The sequence below is a fragment of the Muscardinus avellanarius genome, assembly GCF_963383645.1.
Source record: "Muscardinus avellanarius genome assembly, chromosome: X".
Classification (NCBI taxonomy): domain Eukaryota; kingdom Metazoa; phylum Chordata; class Mammalia; order Rodentia; family Gliridae; genus Muscardinus; species Muscardinus avellanarius.
In genome coordinates, this window is record NC_137792.1 from 86,934,474 (window position 1) to 86,957,688 (window position 23,215).

The 23,215-nt window shown below is 42.0% G+C and overlaps 1 protein-coding gene across 1 annotated transcript in view; it reads left to right on the forward strand.

Moving 5' to 3' along the window:
• KIAA1210 overlaps nt 1–23,215 on the forward strand; it is a gene marked incomplete at both ends in the record, with an annotated part of 124,549 nt that overhangs the window by 44,839 nt on the left and 56,495 nt on the right. The window contains one exon of the mRNA XM_080718959.1: nt 351–449. Within this exon, the coding sequence (XP_080575085.1) occupies nt 351–449 (99 nt within the window). The remainder of the gene's footprint in view (nt 1–350; nt 450–23,215) is intronic.

Below are 23,215 nucleotides of genomic sequence, written 5' to 3' on the forward strand. Positions count from 1 at the left end.
GCTTAAGTGGCTTATCCAAAGCCCCAGTATGTGGCAATATCAGAAGACAACAAAGATACTTGTACTTTTCCATTCATTCCTCAATAAATCTTTTTGTATTCCTATCAAATGAATAGGCATTCTTTCTCCCAGCCATGGCCAGAGAGACAGGAAAAGCCAGAGAAGCTAACTTGCCCATGAACTGGGCCAGAATCTGTCCCATGGTTGCCACATAAAAGCTTTGCTAGTGATTAAATGTTCCCTTCTCAGTCCATTGCTCAGGAGTGGGTGCTTGGCTAGGGGCATTGCTCTGAGGGTCAGTGGTTCAAACATTTACATAACTCTCTATGTTAAATTGCCTCCTTCTGAAGATGCAGCAACAGCTCTATGAAAAATCACCAGAACACATCATTTCCTTTACTCAACATATGTGGACACTAACAGTAAGTGACATGCCTGAGTTCGTTCACGTAAGTGCTGGAGCTTTTGGTTTAAATTGCAATATATTTTTGTTATCATAACACCAAGCTACCAAGATAGCCGAGGGGGGCAGAACCATGAAAGCACTGCATTACAAGGTGGTTGGGACAGTTCTTGAACTCTGCTTGAGTGAATGTTGTGGGCAGCACCGGCCAACTGTGAAGCAGTCTGGAGCAGGTGGCTGCTCTGTGGTATATGGCACTGCAGAATCAATGAAAACTGCTTGAATAAGAACCAGAAGAGGCCATTTATTCAAAGCCCACTGTAGCAAAGGAGTCAGCTGCCATCATGTGCGTTGGCAGAAACTCAAAGGTGGGCAGGAGAGTGGAAAAGCTTTATAGTGAAAGACTGGGGAAGCAGCAAGCATGCCCTGATTGAAGGCTGTTGGCATGAGGAAGCAGAAAAGAAATGAATTAGAAGGGTGCTTTTTTTTTTGGATCTGGGGATGGAACCCAGGGGCATTTGACCTCTGAGCTACACCCCCTGCTCTATTTTTTATCCTTTATTTTGAAACTGGGTCTCACTGAGTTGCAGAGGGCCTCACTTAGTAGCTGAGGCTGTCCTTGAACCGTGATTTTCCAGTCTCAGCCTCCCGAATGCTGGGATTACAAGGGTGGGCCACCACGCCCGGCTAGAAGGGTGCTTCTTTTATGATTGGTTTGTGGGATATATTTGACTTTTTATGGAAGGGGGAGGGGAGGATGGTGGCAAAAATGAGCCATAAAAAGAATAAAATTATGCCATTTGCAGACAAATGGATGCAAGTAGAGAATTTTATGCTAAGTGAGATCAGCCATTCTCAGAAAGTCAAGGGTCATATGTTTTCTCTAATATGTGAAAGCTAAAAAAAATAGGAAACAAAAGGGACTTCAGATAAATGAGGAGAGAGACCAGTAGGATAGCAGAAAGGGATTGGGGAAGGGAGGTTGGGAGGGGGAAATAGAGAGATGATCAAGGATACAATCAAATAATGTTCTGTCCATATATGAAGGCATTATTACCAATCTCACTAACATGTACAGGAAGGGGAGGAGTGGAAACACCAAGAGCTGTGTGCATGCATGTTTGCATCCCTTTGAACCTCACCGTGATGTATTATTACAACGCATAAATGAAAGTATAGGAAAACAAGGAATCTGACGTGAGATTAACCATGCCCTTACTATTCTGGGGTGATGGTTGAAATGTTGTGGTTTGGCTTCCTGGCTGGTTGATCTAGAAGTTGTAGGTCAGAGTTCTGTTGTTATACATGATCTGGCCATTCATATAATAAGTCTCAATATAAGGAGCGACAAAATTTTGCTTACTGAAAAAAATCTGCTGCAGTGGCTAAAATGTCCATTAACATTATAAAGATTGAAAGGATTTCCTGAGGTCCTTATGTCTTTCCCCATGGGGTCATGGTACTGTAGTTTTAGAGACTTTTTTTAATATGAACCCCAACAGGTTTCTCATTATTTGATTGTTTTCAATTGACCCATATGTGTCTCTCATTGTTCTTTAGTAGAGAGCAGCTCCTGTATGTGGGAGAAGAGAGTTCAGATAAAAAGTGTTTTGGAGGGGGTTAGAGGTTTAGTATCTGGAGTCCTGAAGCTATGCTCAATATACTGAAAATAAAAAGAGGGGGATGGAGAAAGGTACTTGAGTGTGTGTGTCCCCTCAATTAAATGGGGTGGGCGTGAGGGATCCTTTCAGAAAGCCAATCAGTGGTTTTCATTACCTCATATAATACCCCAATGGGGAAAATATATGATCCAGAAGTACATTAATTTAAAAAGCTGTCCAGCCTGTCATGACAGCACATGACTATAACTCCAATACTTTGGAGGCTGAGATAGTAGAATCAGATTCAAGGCCAGTCTCAGCAACTCAGCAAGATTCTCAGAAACCTAATGAGGCTCTGTTTCAAAAGATAAAAAGAATACTCTAAAGCACACAATGTACTTAAACATATTGAAGTCAACTACTAAGCCAAGCATGGGAATGAGGGATGGGGAGGGGATGGGGTGGGAATTGGGTGGGGGCTAAATGAGCAATGTGTACATGTAGGTACACACAAGTTTTTTACCCCAATATGATGTATGAATACAATGCACCAATAAAAAATTAAAAAATAAATTTACTCTCTGGTGAAAAAAAAGATAAAAAGAACTGAAGATGTAACTCAGAGGTACAATGTCTCGGAGTTCAATCCCCAGTACCATAAATAAATAAAGAAATAATAAATGCTGCCCAGTACCCATTCTTACCCAGAGGTAACCCTTACCTTTGGTTAGAAATAAGACAGCTATCTTCAAATTAGAAGTCACTTAGAGGCAAACCTTACTCCTGTCTTGCCCAAAAAGTCAGAAAAAATGTGCATGAAGTTTTAGATTTGGCAGAAGTTCCTCCACCCTGGGATATGGTTTCTATTTCATTTCTGGTTGTTTGGGGTCCAAACAAACTTTGTCCAGTTTCTGACAAAGTCTGCCTTCCTTCCTTCCATATTCCCTTATGAAAGCATTCATTAGTCTCAGTGCCATGCCAGGCCAGGGCAGTATCCACAGCTTTGGGTGAGCCATCAGTTTCTGAGCCTCAGCAGTCTTTGGGGACATAGCTGTGTTCTTTGGCTCTGTTTCATTATTGGAAACTGGGAGTTTTGGCATTCTTTTCCAGGAAATGTATATTCTACCTGGGTAAAATCTGGCTGTAAAAGAGCCAAAGTGTATTTCCATGGGTGAATAGTTAAACTCGGATACATCTATACAATGGAATACTACTGAGAAACAACAAAGAATGAAGTCTTGATATATGCAGTGACCTGAATGAATCTCCAGAGAATTATGCTAAATGTAAAACCCAATTCCCAAAGATATCTACTGTATGTTTCTATTATATGATATCTTTGAAAAAGTTATAAAAATGGAAAGTAGATTAATGGTTTCTAGGGTTGTTAAGTAAGAAGTTGGAATGGGAAGATGGAAGTAGGTGTGGCTATAAAAGGCTAATAGGGATTTTTTTTGTGGTACTGGGGTTTCTGGAAGCCCTTCTACCTCCGGGCTACACTCCCAGACCTATTTTTACGTTTTTTATTTGGAAACAGGGTCTCCTAAGCCAGCGCGCGCAGCTGGCTTCGAACCTGCGCGATCCTCCTGTCTCTGCCTCCCAAGCGCGGGGATTACAAGTGTGCGCCACCACGCCCGGCCTAATAGGGATTTTTGTAGTGATGAAATGCTCTTCATCTATTTGTGTGCATGTGTGTGTGTGTGTGTGTGTGTGTGTGTGTGTGTGTGTCTGTGTTAGGGGGTACTGGAGATTGAACTCAGGGATGTTCTCTGAGTTTACCCTCTGAGCTACACCCCTAGCCCTTTTAATTTATTTTGAAATAGGTTCTCTCTCTCTCTCTCTCTCTCTCTCTCTCTCTCTCTCTCTCTCTCTCTCTCGTACTGGGAATTGAACACAGGGGTATACCCAATTAAATTTTATTTCTTATTTGGAGACAGGGTCTTGCCAAGTTGCTGAGGGACTTCACTAAGTTGCTGAAGCTGGCTTTGAACCTGTAATCCTCCTGTCTCAGCCTCCCAAGTAGTGGCATTATAAACATACACCACCACACCTGGCTGAAACAGGGTCTTTTTAAGTTGCTGAAGGTCTCACTAATTTGCAGAGGCTGCTTTGAACCTACAGTCCTATGTCTCAGCTTCTCAAGTATTGGTTTTACAGGTGTTGGGCACCACATCCAGCTATGCTCTGCATCTTAATTGGATTAATGTCAATATTCTAATATTATACTATATAGTTTTGTAAGATGTTATCATTGGGGGAAACTAGGTGAAAGGATCTTTCTATGCGATTTCTTACAACTGTATGTGAACCTGTCTCCAAACAGTAAGTTCAATTAATGTCAGGCATGACTGCACACCTGTAGTCCCAGCTACGGGGCAGGTTGAGGCTGGAAGATTGCTTAAGACCAGGAGTCTGAAGCCAGCCTAAGGAAGACCCGTCTCAAAATAAAAAATTAATAATGATCTATTTATCCTTTTCTCTTGGGCCCTTGTTTATGTGAACACTGAGAAATAAAAGCTAAGTCATCCTGATGCTGGTAAGTAATTAAGCAGAACAGTAAGTTCAGAAGGGTAGTAGGTGGCATAGAGGTGGCAGCCAGAAACTCTTCCTCTTTCCTCCACCCGACCCTTACCGAAAAGTGTCTGCACTGAATCCATGATGCTGGAACCCCGCACTGTTAGTGCTACTCTTTGGGGCTCTATTTTGGCAGATCTATGCTTTGTGGCTTAGGACAGGTAATGCGTTGATACATTGGCTTCATTACTATTCCCAGCTATTGTTGCTCAGTAGGCTGAGCTACTGAGGACAAAGGACAGAGACTCAGGGATTGCGTATAAGAGTGAGGCTAATATATACATCTTCAGACTTTCATTCTCAAGAGTCATTAGAGAACCCATTGTTAAGCAGCTATCAAAGTACAGTCATGTGTTGTATAAAAATGTTTTGGTCCATGATGAACTGTGAATATGTTACCATAAGATTATATCTTGTCTACTGACATTATAACCAACTTTGTGTAAGAATGTAATTTTTACTTACCAGGACTACATAGCGAAATGATGCATTTCTTAGGGTGCTTCTTTGTCATTAAGTGACATATGACTTGTGAAAGATATCTTCTTGGCCTATGAGGGACAGGCTGCCAAGAGAGCAAAGAACAATATGTGTGTGTGTGTGTGTGTGTGTGTGTGTGTGTGTGAAAGTATTTAGATTATCTTAGATTAGATGTAGGATAAGGGACTTAGTGGAGATGAAGATTCGAGATGGGTTTTCATGTTTCATCATTTGATACTTTGGTGTAGTTAGAATTTTCCAGTCATTTTTTTCATTCTCTTTTTGGGGGATCTCAGAGGTCAGGTACCCTGTATATTTGCTTCTACTTGTCCCAGTGACCAGTCAGTTATTCAGCAGGATGCCAGCAACCTAGGAGAAGGGCTAGAAACTCCTCTAGGAGGTGAAGAAAGGAAGGAAATTACATGAGAGCAGGAGGCTGTTTGGGAGGCCAGTGTGAATCATTGATGCCAGGACCAGGGGTCACTTTGCTTGTTGCCTGGACAAGGAAACCAGAAAATTATTTGTCTGGCTAGGTGGTGTAAATTTGTTTTCCTTTGTCAAGCAATTTCCTTAAGCTATCGAGGGTGGCATCCCTGGGGTAATGGCCAGGTGGAGGGGTTAGTAGAGGCTTTGGGTAGCGCCTGTGGGGGAAGTGCAGCTTGGCCCTTGTCTGACCACAAAAGTAGCAGCTGTGGGTTCCCAGGAGCCTCACTGTTCCAATTTCTGGACTAAGTGGAGTATGAGTGATGAGTTATTTTGGCTATGGCTGGAGATGAGAGAAAAGAAAATTGGGCTCCTCTTCCTTCCTGTTCCATCCTCAGGCTCTTGAAAGCCATGAACCTGGGGAGAGAAAAGGGAATTATTTCAGAGTTTTCACACAGGCAGGATAAAGGAAATGAAAGCATCTGGAAAAAAGTTGGCCAGAACCGGGCATGGTGTCGCACGCTAATCCCAGCATTCAGGAGGCTGAGACCGGAGGATCGCGGTTCAAAGACAGCCTCAGCTACTTAGTGAGACCCTCTGCAACTCAGTGAGACCCTGTTTCAAAATAAAGAATAAAAAAGGGCAGGGGCTGTGGCTCAGAGGTCAAATGCCCCTGGGTTACATCCTCAGACACCCCCCCCAACACAAAAAGTTGGCCAGAGCCTTTTGCATCCTTGTGCCTTTACTCCCAACATCACTGACCCCCATTGAGCTCCGGTTTCTACTTAGGAAAGAAAATCTGCAGGTGGGCAGATGAATGGGTATGTTTTTTAAACCATCTCACAATGTCTGTTTACAAATTCTTCTCCTCTGTGTATCAAGAGTATCCCATAGGAACACACCTGGAGCCCAGTTTTTGTTATTGGATACACAGTCTGAAAGAAAGAAAACTATGCTATAAACATTCTATATAATATAAGCTTCCTTTAAATCTGGTGGCTCCCCCCATACCAGGCTTTTACCCAGTTTTGCTTTTGGTGATGCACATTACCCTGGTCAACAAAAGTCTAAAATGAAGTAAACACACACACACACACACACACACACACACACACACACACACACTATGCATTTTCTAATCTATTTGAATATAAATTACAGACATCATTGTATTTCCCTTCTAGATATTTCAGTATGTATCCCCAATAAAAAATATATTGAATACACTTTTTCTATAAAGTCACAATACTGTTATCATACTTCAGAAGTTTAACCACAGTCAGGAGTGAATCTAGCTGAGAACCCAGAGCCCTGATAAAAACGCTATGAAACTGGGTATGGTGGTGCATGTCTTCAATCCCAGTACTTGGGAGGCTGAGAAAGGAATATCACAAATTTGAGGCCAGCCTCAGTAACTTAACAAGACTCTCAGTAACCTAATAAGACCCTGTTTGTGAGCAAAAAATAAAAAAAAACTTTGGGGGTGTAGTTCAGAGGTAGAATACCCTGGGTTCAATCCCCAGATCACCCTCCAAATACTATATGAATTCATATGAAGGAATGGTCAGTGCAGATTAGAAATTATATAACAGATTTTCTGTGGAAAATACCTGATCATTTGTAGCAATGGAAAGAAAGAGTTGGACAAATAATCATAAAGCAAGTATAATAAAAAAAAAAAACCCAACATTTCATAGTTGCCAGTGTGTTCTATTTGGATGGGAGAGGCATGGCATACTTTTGCCTTCATGATTAGCTTTTTCTCTGGCCAAAATTAGAATTGGTCTTTCCTAACTATCCACTGACATTACAACTGGAGGAGTTATACTTTGATTAAAAACATAATTGAGCCGGGCGTGGTGGCGCACGCTTGTAATCCCCATGCTTGGGAGGCGGAGACAGGAGGATCGCGCAGGTTCGAAGCCAGCCACGCGTGCTGGCTTAGGAGACCCTGTTTCCAAAATGAAAATGTAAAAATAGGTCTGGGAGTGTAACCCAGAGGTAGAAGGGCTTCCAAGAACCCCAGTACCACCAAAAATAAAAAATAAAAAATAAAAAATAAAAAACATAATTGAAACCGGGCATTGTATAATCCCAGTACTGAGGAGGATGATACAAGAGAATTGTAGGTTTGAAGCCAGCCTCAGAAACTTAGACCCTGTTTCAATGTAAAAAATAAAAAGGGCTGGGAGGTACAGCTCGGAAGTAGAATGCCTCTGTTTTCAATCCCCAGTACCAAAAAAAACAAAAGCAGAATTGAAGAAAATCCACTAAGTGGGTAAGCCACAACCATATATAAACAATAGGAAATTAACCACAAAATCCAGCTAGAAAGGAATTCTAACTAGAAATTCTAGTCACAGGTCAGGATTCAGCATCTATAACATCATTCTAGACATTACACAGTCCCCAGTGCTAAGAGGGTCCTGTTCTGCTCCAGAGAGCCCAGTCAATGACATTCCAGAAGGTGAGAAAAATGTGTCCCCTGCTACCAGAACTGTCAAGATCCCCCGAAAGGTCCTCCATTCTGGATTTCCTCCCCTTCCTCCTCCTTCTCTTTTTGGTGCTCGGGATTAAGCCCAGGTGTAGCTACTTCTGAGCTACACCTCAAACCCTTTTTTATTTTTTATTTGGAAATAAGGTCTCACTAAGTTGCTGAGGCTGTCCTTGAACCTGCAATCTTGTCTCAAACTCCCATGTACTGGGATTACAGGTGTGTGCCCGGTTTCTAATTCTTTCTTCTAATTCTTATGTGGGGAATCTGGATTTAGAAAAGGTGTCAGATTAGGCCTAGCTAGGCAATGTTTAACGATCCCTACAAATGCATGCAGAAGAGAAATTGTGACTTCCCATAGCATGTATACACCACATTTTATTTATCCATTCATTTGTTGACAATAGTAAGCATCATCGTCACCTAGGCATCATCATCATCATCATCATCACCACCACCACCACCACCACCACCACCATCATCATCATTGGAGACCAGTATAGTAGAGGCAGAGAAAAGGGGGAGGAAGGATGGGAGAGAAAGGAAAGGTACTTGGCAAAGAGATCAATCAAACTGTGTTATGTGCATGCATGAATATGTCACACTGAATCCCATTATTATATTTAATCATAATGTATCAATAAAATTTTTTTTGGTGGTACTGGGGTTTCTGGAATTCCTTCTACCTCCGGGCTACACTCCCAGACCTATTTTTTTAATATTTTTATTTGGAAAGAGGATCTCTTAAGCCAGCGCGGCTGGCTCCAAACCAGTGCTATCCTCCTGTCTCCGCCTCCCCAGCGCAGGGATTACAAGCGTGCACCACCATGCCCGGCTGTATCAATAAAAATTTTAAAATAAAAAATAAATCCTTAATTCCTCAAAGTTATTTTTAAAAGCCAAAAAACTTGCATCTGCCTCTGCTTTGCTTTTCATTCTTCCACTAGACACTTGAAAAATCAAATATTGTAAATTTATACATCGCAGATGTGAGGGACAGCCCTTTATTTAAAGAGAAAGATGCCCTATTGGATCTTCTAGGCAGCCCACTCCAGGTCACACTTTTGCCCTCTCTGTCTAGTTCTTTCAGTTTTTTGCAGATGCATTTTGATCAGCAATATCTCTGAATCCACATAATGTAAGACCTATTATAACCGGGGAGCTCTGTGTATACATGCACAATCTTTGGTAAGCACTTGTATTTCAAGGACTGGAAAGATGTCATAACTTGAAGTAAGTTCTTGATTGTGTTTTGTTTTGTTTTGTGACCCTAGACATGTTTAGAGAGTCATTTTCCTTCAGAATGAACAAAAAGGGTTTACATGGATCAAGGAAAACAAAAACACCGCATTCAGATGGAAGGGGGATGCGAGAAGCCTTGCTGTTTAAATCCCCTTTGAAGCCCATCGTGGTGGCAGGCACCTTTAATCCCAGCGCTTGGGAGGCTGAGACAGGAGGGTCGCAGGGACCCTTGGCAACTTAGTGAGATCCTTTTTCAAAATAAAAAGGGCTGGAAGTGTACCGCAGAGGTAGGTAGAATGCCGAGGGTGCGGTGGTTGCGTGGGAACTTGGAGGCAGAGGAAACGGGGGCGTTAATAGTTGATAACCATGTAAGGAGCAAGCCCAGCTCTTGCTGGACAAATTTCTGAAGACACAGAGAAGCCTTGGGGAGAAACTTTATCTAGCTGGACACTGCATCCGCCCCACGCAAGGCTTTGCCGCCCAATGCGTGTGGGTGGAGCTCAGAGATGCCCCCACGTGTCAGTTGCCAAGTGCACTCCCCTGTGTTGGCTCTGGGCACCATGGCCGGCACAGCCTGTGCAACCTGCTAGCGGATCCCTCCGAAGCGCCGAGGATGGCTTTTCTGGTGGCCTGAAGTCTTGAGTAAGTGGTGGGGGCAGCCGATCTGCTTCCACTTAAACGCCACGGAGTGGAGGGGAACTACGCAACAGGGGGTCCCCGACACTCTCTAGCCCTGCACAGGCTGGGAAGAGCCGAAGGGAAAAAGCGACCTGGGGGGAAGGGAGGTGGGGACACTGCGTGCGGGGCTCGACCTGGTGGCATCACACCTGGGTGCATCCACTTGCCGGAGAAGTGGCTTCCAAAACTCACTGGGTCACGAGCCCGGGTAGAGACTGGTCGACCAGTCCTGTGAGGGGCGACTGGGGCCTCTGGACCCCACGAGACTTTGGGACTTTTCAGGGTTCCTCTTTCCTGAAGGGATCGCTGAGGTTAGCTGGAAAGGAAGGACGAGATAGGATGGCGGGCATGTGCCCAAACCCACTGCAATTCAGGAAACTTGTTGGAGCAGCTGTGACTGCTGTGGAAATACCTGTCACTCAGGGAATTTTCCTGTCCTGCGCATCTTTGTGGCCCTCCTGCAGCCTTGGTTTTGTCAGAAGTTGTAGGAAATGCCTCAAAAATTTGAGAATGGAGAGTCCCACGTGAGGAGGGGATCCATGTAATAGATTGTCTAGGGAGAGATGAGGACAAAGCTATAGGATGTAGCTTTACACATGTCAGAACACCAACCCACTGTTCCAAGCATAGACTTTAAGGATGCGAATTTTGGTGACTAGTAATGTCGTTAAGATAACTTTCTCAGTAATATTTCTGTTGTAAATAAAGTGTTCAGGTGAGGGAAACATGTCATTTGGTGCAAGGTTGCAGTCAGTGTGACTGAAAATAAATGATCTTTTAGGGAGATATGAAGGGTGTGGGGGTGCTGAGGATGAGAAGTGAAAGAAAGGAGGAAGGGATGGAAAGAGAAAGGAAATGGGTACACATCTGTAACCTCAGTGTTTGGGAGGCTGAGACAGCAGGATCACAGTTTTGAGGACAGCCTCAGCAACTTAGTGAGATTCGACCGTGTTTCAAAACAAAAAATAAGAAGGGCTGGAGGATGTATCTTGGTAGTAGAATGCCTCTGGGTTCAATCTTCAGTACAAAAAGAAAAAAAAAAGAGTGAGAGCAAAAGAGAGAACCAAGAATTTGGATTTGAGTAAATCACCTTGAATTTTCTGAGTTGTCTTAATTTTCTAAATTTATTCACATGTCTACTATATGTAATTCCCCAATTAGCTGAGGGAGTATACTGGGGATCGAATTCAGGAGTATTCTGCCTTTAGGACACACCCCCAGCCCTTTTCATTTTGAAACAGGTTCTCACTAAGTTGCTGAGGCTGACCTCAAACCTGACATCCTCCTTTCTCATCCTCCCAAGTACTGGGATTATAGGTGTGTGCTAGCCCTACCAAGCAGTATAATTTTAGTATATGTCCACAGTATTGCTTTTGGAGGTTGTGTGTGCATAAGTGTGCATTTTTAAGCAGGGCCAAGAGGGAAGAAGGTAACCAAGATAGATTTAGTCATATGGTTAATTAGTGAGTATGTGAGTGTACATCACTGCCATTTTTCTTCCTGACACACTTTCTTCTCCCTCAGCTATTATAAGCTGGAATCAAAGCCAGAAACACAGTTTACTCATTGAAGGTTTCCAATAGTTGAGCCTGGGTTCTGCTGACCTTGCGGATCTGTCCTCTCATAGAAAAACACTGTATGGATGAAGACTGTCAGTCTCATGGCATTCCATGGGATTTTTAGTGGCACTCTATCTGAGGTGTGAAAGAGAAGTAGCTTGGGCATGGAGGTGTGGCTGACTGCCCCTTTCCTCATCTTTCTCAAGACTGATATCACAGCATGCTCCCGGACCTAGTGAACCAAACTGTCTATTCCCATGGCCACAGGCAAAGAAGTTTTGTCTTCATCTCACATGGTGGTTTATTGAATCCTAGCTGAAAGAGGAGGGGAAATAGAAAAGCACTTGTGTCTGTAATCTCAAAACTTCGGAGTCTGAGGCCAGCCTGAGCAACTTAGTCAGTGAGGCCCTCAGCAGCTTAGTGAGATCCTGTTTCAAAATAAAATAGGGTTGGATATAGCTCAAAGCTAGATCACCACTGAGTTCAATCCCCAGTACTGCCAAAAGAAATAAAAAGGAGTATAAGAAGCCAGGGCCTATACAAATGGTGTAGAGTCCCTCACAGGATCCAAGAGATATAAGAGATTCAGTAAACATAAAATATAATGTGTACCTACTCTGTCTAACTTTTTTTAAGGTACTGGGGATTGAACCCAGGGGCATTCTACTTTCGAGCTATACCCCCCAGCCCTAATTTTAATTCTTTATTTTGAAATAGAGCCTCATTAAATTGAGAAGGGCCTTGCTAAGTAGCTGAGGCTGGCTGAGAACCTGCAATCCTCCTGCCTCAGCCTTCCAAGTACTAGGATTACAAGCGTGCGCCACCACGCCTGGCTTCCATCTAGCTTTTTGCTGAGCCCTTTGAGAGAAACTTTTTCTTTCTCTTCCTGGATTCAAGCAAGAACAGTGCTTGGCACAAATATTCATTGAAGAAATGTTATTGACTGAAGATGAATAGGAGGTGCTTGCCTTATTAAGTGGTAGCCAGTAAATAGCACTTTGCAAGAAGTAGAGCCTGTGGGGCATAAGTTCACTAGAATGGAGTACAGGAGTAGATGGAAGAACTAGTGTCCTCTGAGTTTTTTTCCTGGCTTCTTGAAACTTTGCTCATCCCCATATAAAAATGTACTAGTGTGGAGCCGGGCATGGTGGCTCACGCTTGTAATTCCAGCATTCGGGAGGCTGAGACCAGAGGATCGCAGTTCGCGGACAGCCTCAGCTACTTAGTGAGGCCCTCTGCAACTCAGTGAGACCTGGTTTCAAAATAAAGAATAAAAAATAGGGCAGGGGGTGTAGCTCGGAGGTCGAAGGTCCCTGGGTTCCATCCCCAGACTCGAAAAAAAATGTACTAGTGCGGCATGGTGGTGCATACCTGTAAATCCCAGTACTTGGGAGGCTGAGACAGGAAGATCGCATGTTTGAGACCAGCCTCAGGAATTTATTGAGACCCTGTTTCCAAATAAGAAATGAAATTAGTCTGGGGGTGTAGCTTGGAGGTAGAATGTCCCTGAGTTCAATCCCCAGTATCAAAAAGAGAAAAAAGTGTCCTTGGCAACTATTTTATCTTGTGGTGGTGGGGGTTGAATTCGAGCTACACCTCCAGACCTCCAGATTGATTTTACCTCTTATTTGGAAATAGGGTCTTGCTAAGTTGCCAAGGCTGACTTCGAATCTGCAATCCTCCTGTCTCAGCCTCTCAGCTACTAGGATTACAGGCATGTGCCACCGTGCATGGCTTATCTTAAAATCCCACCTCCAGGGCTTTCATCTCATTGTCATCTCGTTGTGTGACCTTGATATCTACCCTTGGATAGATGCTCTAGAAATGACAAGGTTGTGGCTATTATAAGGGATAGTGAGAGAGGAAGCCTGGAAGGGAAATTATACTATCCAAGTATTTACTGCTTCTCCTATAAGGTTTGGGCACTTTCCCCCTCTCTCTTCCCCATCGCTTCCTCCCCATAGAGGTTTTTACAGAATCACAACTTGGTTGTCTTATCAGGATTGTACTCTTTCAAGGAACCCCAGTAGGCCTTAAAGTGAAATGACACCAGAAACACAGGTTTAGACCTGTCTCATCTCCAGCTCACAAGTACATCATGTATGTAGATGCTTGAGATATTTGACCAGTTGTCTGGAGCCATCCAGATCCTTCTGGGCACTGACTGTGTTCCAAGAGCCTCATTGGCACTTTAATTCAATCAAATGAGTTGCTAGGATACCTGTTTGGGTATTTAAATTCTGAATTGGTCATCGTAGATACCATTTTTGCTCAAGACAACTTGTCGTTAAGTTCTGTTATTCTTTTTCTTTTTTCTTTTCTTTTCTTTTTTTTTTTGGTGGTAGTGGAGTTCCTGGAAGCTCCTCTACCTCCGGGCTACACTCCCAGACCTATTTTATATTTTTGAAACAGGGTCTCTTACGCCAGCATGGCTGGCTTTGAACCTGCGCGATCACCTGTCTCCGCCTCCCAAGCGCGGGGATTACAAGTGTGTGCCACCACGCCCGGCTTATTTTTATTTTTTTCAAAACTGGGAATTGAACCCAGAGTCTCATGCATGCTAGTCAAGCATTCTATCACTGAGCTACATCTCCATCCCTTTGTTAATATTTTCATAGACATAAAAATATGGTAGGTAACAGGAAATTTATTGAGAGATTAGTGAGTATGCTATTGGAAAAAGGGAGAAAATACCATGGAGCTTTAACTATGGAACATTATATGGCAGAAGTATAGAAGGAGATGAGGGAAATGCAAAAGAACTTTCTTGGCCAGGAATGGTTGCAGATTACTGAAATCCCAGTACTTAGGTGGGAAGAAAAGACAGGAGGATCACAGTTTTGAGGCCAGACTCAGCAATTTAGTAAGGCCCTTAGTAACTTAGTGAGAACCTGTTTAAAAAAATTAAAAAAATAAAAAGGTCTTGGGGTATATCTCAGAGGTAGAATGCCCCTGGGTTCAATTCCCAGTATCAACTCCCCCAAAGAACCTTTTCTTAATCCAACAAACTTCTTTTATGGTGTGATGGGTCAGAATGTCTTCATTTTAAGGGTGAGAAAACTGGACCCCAGAGGTGGTAAATGATTCTCTTTGGGTCATACAGTCAATGGAAATTCCAGCATCAGAATCCTGAGCACTTTTGTTCCTAGCATAGGGCTGTACATCCTGGTATAGAGAAAAGCTCAACTTCTGAGTAGTAAACCAAAGCCAGGGCTGCTACAGAAGCTGACTTAGCCCAGAGAAAAATAGTAAGCTACAGTGAATTTTTTTTGTTGTTGTTTTTTGTTTTTTGGTGGTATTGGGGATGGAACCCTTCTCCGGGACACACTCCCAGACCTATTTTATATTTTTTAAATTTGGAAACAGGGTCTCTTAAGCCAACGAGGCTGGCTTCGAACCTGTGCCACCACACACGGCATTACTTTGTTTTTCATGTCAATCTTTTTTTTGGTGGTATTGAGGGTTGAGCTCATCAGTGTTCTATCTCTGAGCTACACCCCCAGCCCTATTTTATTTTTTACTTTGAAACAGGGTCTCACTAAGTTGCTCTAAAGGATCTAATTTGCAGAGCCTGGCTGTGAACTAGTGATCCTTCTGTATCAGCCTACCATGTTCTGGGATTACTTTATATAACCAGAGTGAATTTCATGCCAGCTTGCTCCTCAGAGTTGCAAAGCTTCCCCGATTCTCCCAGAAACAGTGTGAATTGCTACTTGAGGTTAAAAGTAATCAATGTTGGGCCGGGCATGGTGGCGCACGCTTGTAATACCAGCATTCAGGAAGCTGAGACCTGGAGGATCGCGGTTGGCGGACAGCCTCAGCTACTTACTGAGTGAGGCCCTCTGCAACTCAGTGAGACCCGGTTTCAAAATAAAAAGAATAAAAAAATAGGGCAGGGGGTGTAGCTCGGAGGTCGAACGCCCCTGGGTTCCATCCCCAGACCTGCAAAAAAAAAAAAAAAAAAAAAAAGTAACCAATGTTGACTTTTTATGAGCCCTGGTTACTGGTGTTTAGGGGGGACATTCATTCTTTCTTGGCCCTGAAACTCAGATGCCACACCCTTGAAATCTCTCCAGTGGATGAAAGTTTTGGGAATGTCTTGCCAACCCATCTATAACCAGTTCTGAAACCCAAGGCCTGGCCCACATGCATCCAAGGAGCAATGATGAATGGGAAGCCTGGCTCTAGGTGAGCTTCCCGTTGGGGAAGGTGAATTTAGGCTTTCAGAAAGACCAGAAATATGTATCTGCAGTTTTTTAGCTGCCAGTTCAGAAGCCAGCTTCCATTCTTCACTATAAGAGTATTTAATATGACCATTAGATATCCCTGTGAAACTCCAATTCCTTCATTCCATTCTTTCTTCTCTGTTTTTTTTCTCCCCACCTGGTTTTATTTATCTATCGTGTAATGCTGGGGATAGAACCCACAACCTCGTGCATACTGGGCAAGTGCTCTATCACTGAGCTAAAGGCCCCTTTATTTATTTATTTATTTATTTATTTATATTTAGTTTTATTTTATTTTATTTTTTATTTTTGTGGGTCTAGGGATGGAACCCAGGGGCATTCAACCTCCAAGCTATACCCCCCCTGCCCTATTTTTTATTCCTTATTTTGAAACAGGGTCTCACTGAGTTGCAGAGGGCCTCACTAAGTAGCCGAGGCTGTCCGCGAACCGCGATCCTCCAGTCTCAGCCTCCCAAGTGCTGGGATCACAAGCGTGTGCCACCACGCCCGGCTTCCCACTAGTTTTAAAAGAAAAACTGTTAACTGCAGTTCCCCGACCAGCTACCCAGGCTGGATACTGCATTTTGCTAACCTGCATTCATCCTGTGGCATCTACCCATCACACTTTCCATCCACAAGTATAACAAGAGAATTGGAGTGGCAGATACACACAGGGCAGGGGTTGCTATCCCAGACCACCAACCAGCCTTATCCTTTGTGGGAGGTTGTGGGGAGGCTGGCCCTTGAGTAATCTCTTGACTTTTGACTGTTTACAAAATGTTTGTCTTTGTAAAACATTGTTTAAGAGGGGATGGTTTTAAAAGTGTTTGGAGGTTTCTTTGAAAATACACTTGACAAGTATCATCATTTGGCTTTTTCATTGAAAATACACTTGACAAGTATCATCATTTGGCTTTTAGCAGAATTCTCCTAAGGAATTCTGTTTTTTGTAGGGAGGTTTCATTTCCTCAGGAAATACTAAAATGTGGAAAAGTATGTTTCATCAAGAACCAAAATTTTGTCATATTACGTGGGAATGCATATACCAGTTTATTTTTTAATTTGCAAGTGAATATTTGTACACACTTGTACAGCATGTGGTTTTGATATATGTATACATCATAGGATGATTCAATCAGGTTAATTAATGTATATATTGGCCTTGCATGGTGGCTTATGCCTATAATTCTAGTACTTGGGAGGAAAAGACAGGAGGTTCACAGGTTGAAGGCCAGCCTCAGCAATTTAGCAAGGACCTTAGCAAATAGTGAGAACCTATTTCAAAAAATACAAAAAGATAAAAAAAAGGCTTGGGGTATAATTCAAAGGTAGTGTGCCCCTGGGTTCAATCCCAAGCACCACACACATACACACATAAAATATAGATCACTTCACACACTTATTTTTTTGTATAATTTCTCTTAATCCTTTGAAGTACATTTTCTTTTTTTAAACATTTTAAAAGTCTTTGTTTTCATTGATTCTGAGTATTATAGCATGTTGCAGTGCTTCTTGCCCTCTAAGGGGTTACAAGCCCCTTACAGAATCTAATAAAAGTTGTGATCCATCTCCCCAGAAAAATACTTCTGCATATAAGGTTTGTAATGACTCCAGCACTATTCACTGGGATTGGAAGAAGAAGGGGTTCTAGTCCCAGGCTCTGAGCCAGAAATAACTAACATGCTACATTGGCATTAGTGCTCAGTTAAACACAGGTGTGGCTTGTTACTTCATGTGTTTCTGAGTCCCCAGTACTCAGAACCCTAACAGACAAAGATTTGATGCAAAGGGAATAAACTAGTCAGAACTTGGTATGGCTTTGAGAAATAAAATGCCTTAAATTCACTAAACAAATTCTTTAATCAAAGTTGCCATGAAACAATAACGAACAAATTATATCTCAAAATATTGTATCCAGGGTTGAACATGGGGGGACATTCTACTAACCGAGCTATGCCTTCAGCCCCTGCCCCCTTGTTTGTTTGTTTGTTTGTTTGTTTGTTTGCAGTACTGTGGATGGAACCCAGGGACATTCTATTCTGAACTACATTCCGAGCCCTATTTTTTATTCTTTATTTTAAAACAGAATCTCGCTAATTTGCGGAGGGCCTCACTAAGTAGCTGAGGCTGACTGAGAACCACGATCTTCCTGTCTTAACTTCTGAAGCACTGGGATTACACGCATATCCCCAGCCCCTTTTATTATTTTATTTTATAATATGCTTTTATTTATGCATTATAGTTCCATATCATAGTGTAAATTATGTTGACAGTGACATACATGCACAGAGCACTTGGTGGCTCCCCTGCCTCCCCATTTCCCCCCTTCCTAATACAAGATTGACGTTGGTATATTCACATACTTACACCCAGTTAGTGGTAGTATTTCTATTAACGAATCTCAATAATCCCTGTCCTTTTTCCTTAGTCTACCTCCTGGCTCCACTGAGGTTTTTCCTCCATTATCTGGAGTCCTTCTGGTATCCCAATTACTGCCTAGCTTGTGTATTTGCCCCTTCACTGAAATATATGCCCCTTCACTGAAAGTGTATTTTGTGTTGTGCTAACTTTAGCCTTTGGGGATTCTTCCTCCAGTGTCTCAAATAGCATTTTTTTTTCTGTACTGGGGATGGAACCCAGGGACATTCTACCTCCAAGCTATACCCCAGCCCTATTTTTTTTATTCTTTATTTTTGAAACAGGGTCTCACTGAGTTACAAAGGGCCTCACTAAGTAGCCGAGGCTGTCCACTAACCTCAGTCCTACTGTCTCAGCCTCCCAAATGCTCGGATTACATGCATGTGCCACCATACTCTGCTTTTTGGTTATTTTTGGAAATTAGTTGCTAAAATATAATATGGGATGTACTTGCTCCTGTCATTTTTATTTGATATTCTACGTTAACATCTTTTAGCTTTTTTATTTTTTTTATTTTGGTGGTACTACGGTTCCTGAAAGCCCTTCTACCTCTGGGCTACACTCCAAGATCTATTTTACACTTTTTTAAAAAAAATTTGGAAGCAGGGTCTCTTAAGCCAGCACGGCTTCGGACCTGTGTGATCCTCTTGTCTCTGCCTCCCAAGCGCAGGGATTACAAGTGTGCGCCTCTATGCCCGGCTCTTTTTAGCTTTTTATTTTATTTTATTTATTTTTTTGGTGGTACCAGGGTTCCTGGAAACCCTTCTACTTCCGGGCTACATTCCCAGTACCTATTCTATACTTTTTTATTTGGAAACAGGGTCTCTTAACCAGTGCAGCTGGCTTCGAACCTGCGTGATTCTTGTGTCTCCACCTCCCAAGCGCAGGGATCACAAGCGTGTGCCACCATGCCCGGCCTCTTCTTAGCTTTTTAAAACAACCGATTTCTTATCTTTCTTTCACAGGTACATAGTTACAGTTAATGCATAGCAAGTTTAAGGAACTAATCATACAATTTATTATATTAATCTCTTTATTTGTATGGTACTGGGGATTGAACCCAGGGTAATTCTCCCTCTGAGATACACCCCTAGCCATATTTTATTTTATTTTTTTTGTTTTGAAACATGGTCTCACTAGGTTGCTGAGAGTCTCACTGGTTGCTGAGGCTATCCTCAAATCTTCCATTCTCCTGTCTCAGCCTCCCAAGTTCTGGGATTACAGACGTGTGCCACCATGTCCTGCTACTAATTCTTTCTTGATATCTTCCCTCTAGTTCGATTGCTCTGCATGGTTTTACTCTTGTGAAATCTATAAAAGGTGTGTGTGTGTGTGTGTGTGTGTGTGTGTGTGTGTGTGTGTTTGCGTGTGGGACTAGGGATTGACCTCAGGGACCTTCTACCTCAGCCCAATTTTATTTTTTGTTTTTGAAACAGGGTCTTGTTAGGTTGCTGAGAGTCTATTTGCCTAATATTATCATGGAACTAGAGATCCTCTCGTCTCGGCCTCCCAAGTATTGGGAATACAGGCCTTCACTTTAAAAGCCACTCATTCATTACAAATTGCTATGAACTTTTTAATTCCCTAGAAGAAATGAGTGTCAGATAATTGGCTCACTTCCAGAAGGCCAAATTAAGTTAGTGGAAAGACTTGCCATCTGATTACCTCAAATACATAGAACCTTAACTCAGATGTTCTCACTTGGCAGTGGGAGTAGAGGACAGTGTTGTTCCCCCAGGATCATTTGGCAAGGTCAAGACACATTTTTGATTGTCCAAACTAGGAACAAAATGTGCTACTGACATCTAGCGGATACAGGCCAAAGATCCTGCTAAACCTCCAGATAGTCCCCCGAGAACTTTCCAGCTCCAAATGTCACTAATGCTGAGATTGAGAAACCCTGCCTTAAACAACACTTTATTTTACCAAAGCATAAGTCTCAGGGGAACGAAGCTTGAGTGTTTGATCCTCACTGTCAAGTGATATTTGTGTGATGATGACTATGATCTCGGTTCTATCCTGTATCATATCCCAAACCATTTCTGGCCATTGATCCCTTGCACTAATGTGTCTGAGTATTTAGTTGCATTTCATAAAAATGAATTTAAATTTAAATGGTTTCACATGACTAATGGCTTTCATATTTTTCTCAAGGCATATAAGCTTATGGAACATAGTCCCTGGTTTATGTTTACATTATAGCTTTATGGCCTTGAGTCTGTTACCTAAGCCTTCTGAGACTCAGTTTCCTCATCTGCGAGACAAGAAGTTATAATGGGACATACTCTTCAGAACTGTGAGTTTCAAATGAAATGATGCGTGAGAAATAAAGGTTGTAGCACAGAGTCCAGTGCAGAAAATATTTGAGAGGCGTTAGCGGTTATTGTCAGAGATAATATTAATATAGTAATTTCTAGTCATGAAAATGCAGCTTCCAAAGGGTTTAAAACAGTATCTCCCTTGGGATGTTACTGAAAGGGCACTTCAGAGCCAAAGACCTTACTCTTAACCCTTACATCATTACTGTAGGCATATCTCTATGCCTCTTTGAACCCTGGTTTTGTCATCTGTAAAATGGGAATAATAAGACTGACAATCATGTTAAAGTCACTTCCCCAGCTGTCCACATTACAGAGTTGTTGGGATTTGGAAGTGCTCTGAAGAGTACAAAGCTTCCTCTAGGTTTAAGGTTTGTGGTATGAGTTTGCACACAGTAAGTGCTTTCATCTGGATTCAGTGCCAAAGTCCTGCCTAGGGAGGATTGCCTTAAATTTGGAGTAATAATGTCTGACTTGGTGGGAGGTCATCCAGAAGAGCAGCAATAAGCCATGCTCACAAGGTAGAGCTCTGCTAAGGTGGTCATCCAGCCAGTAGTGTGGCAGGAGAGCCCAGGCACCACTTCAAGGATGCCTTGAAGCTTGGTATTTGGGGATGGGAAACCAGAACACTGTATGGACCAGCTCTGTCCATATAGAACCAGGCTTCTGATGAAAGAGCAGAGCATCAGGCCCAAGGGGAGAGAAGAGAGCTCTTCATAGCAGCTTATAGTTTGGCATAAAGCCATACCACCCAAAGGCTCAGCCACCCTAGAAATATGTCTGGATTGAGAGAGATATATTTGTATATGTGGAACATATCATGGCACCTTGTAGTAGTAAGAGCATGAGGCTTTGGAGTCAGACTTAGTTTTGAATTTTCACAGTGTTGTTTACTAGCTGTATGACTCTGGAGGTAATGACTTAATATTCTGAGCCTTATTTTTCTCACCAGTGAAATGCAGATGATTCCTACCTCAAAGAACAAGGATTAAAACAGGTAACTGGCAGGCACACATAGGTCATCCTCAGGAAACAACGTGAGTTCTTTTGTCACCTAATGTTGATAAATGAAGGCAACACAAACTAATAAGTCACAATTCCACTTCTGGTCCTTTGGGATGGAAAAAGGAAAGCAAAATTTCTGCTCATGGCATGAGGAAACACTCTGGGTCTTTCTTAAGAAGCAAGCGGGAAGGATTCTCCTTACTGGGTTACTAGTGTGACCCAAAAATCTGAACTGTTTAGGAACAGACTAGGGCACAGCATGAATCATGACACTCTGAGGTTGACACAAATCGAGTTTCTAATTTTTTAATTTGTGCATATTTGTACCTGATAGTAAGATTCATAGTGACATATTAATATATGCACATAACATTATTTGGTCCGTTTCCTTCCCCCAAAACTTCTCTTTCAAACTTCCCCATATCTCTTTCTACTGCTCCATTGGTCTCTCTCTTAATTTTCATGAGGTTCCTTTTATTTTCTCTCTAGCTTTTACATATGGGAAAAAAACATGTAGCCCTTGATTTTATGAGTTGGGATGATTCACATAGCATGATGTTTTCTAGCTTCATCCATTTCCCTGAAAATGACATAATATTGTTCTTTTTTAAAATGCTGAACATAACTCCACTGTGCATGTATACCACATTTTCTTTATCCATTCATTGATTGACAGACACCTATGTTGGCTTCATAACTTGGCTATTACGAATTTCTGCTTCAATAAAATGGGTATGCATGTATTAGTAAAGTATTCTAATTCTTTCAGAAAAATACTGAAGAGTGATATATTTGGTTCATATGATAGTTCTAGTATTTTGAGGACCATACATACTAATTGCTATACTAGTTGCACTAATTTATGGTCCCACCAACTGGGTATAAATGTTACTTTCTCCCCACATCCTCACCAGCATTTATTATTAACAGTAGTGTGTGTGTGTGTGTGTGTGTGTGTGTGTGTGTGTGTGTGTGTTACTGGAGGTTGAACCCAGGGCATTCTACATCCAAGCTACATCCAAAGCCCTTTGTAAAAATATTTTTTTTTGTTTGGAAATAGGTTCTTACTAGGTTGCTGAGAATCTTGCTACATTTCTGGTGCTGTTCTTGAAACTGTGATCCTGTTGTCTCAGCCTACCAAGTACTGGGATTATAGGTGTATGCCACCTTGCCCAGCTTATTAGCAGTATTTTTGATGATTGCCACTTTAAATGAAGTGAAATAAAATCTCAGTGTAGTTTGGTTTGCATTTCCCAGATTGATAAAGATGTTGAATATTTTTATATATTTGTTGGCCATTTATCTTTCTTCTTGTGAGAAATGTTTAGTTCAATTTCACATTTATTTATGTAGTTATTTATGGTCTGGGAGTTTCATTATTTTGAATTCTTTATATATTCAGGATATTAATCCTCAGAGGAATAGCTGGAAAAGATTTTCTTCCATTTTGTAGGCTCTTTTTTCATGCTCTTGATTCTGCCCTTTGCTGTGCAGAGCATTTTAAATTTGATGCCATCCTTTTATTGATTCTTGGTTTTATTTCCTGAGGTTTAGAGGTAAGGTTTACAGGTAAGGTGAGGAAGTCAGTGCCTTTGCCCATATGTTGGAGAATTGACTCAAACTCTTTTCTAGGAGTTGTAAAGTTTCTAGTCTAATTCCAGGTCTTTTTTTGTGGTACTGGGGATGGAATCCAGGGGTATTCTACCTCCGAGTTACACCCCCAGCCCTATTTTTTATTCTTTATTTTGAAATAGGGTTTCAGTAAGTTGCAGAGGTTTCACTAAGTAGCTGAAG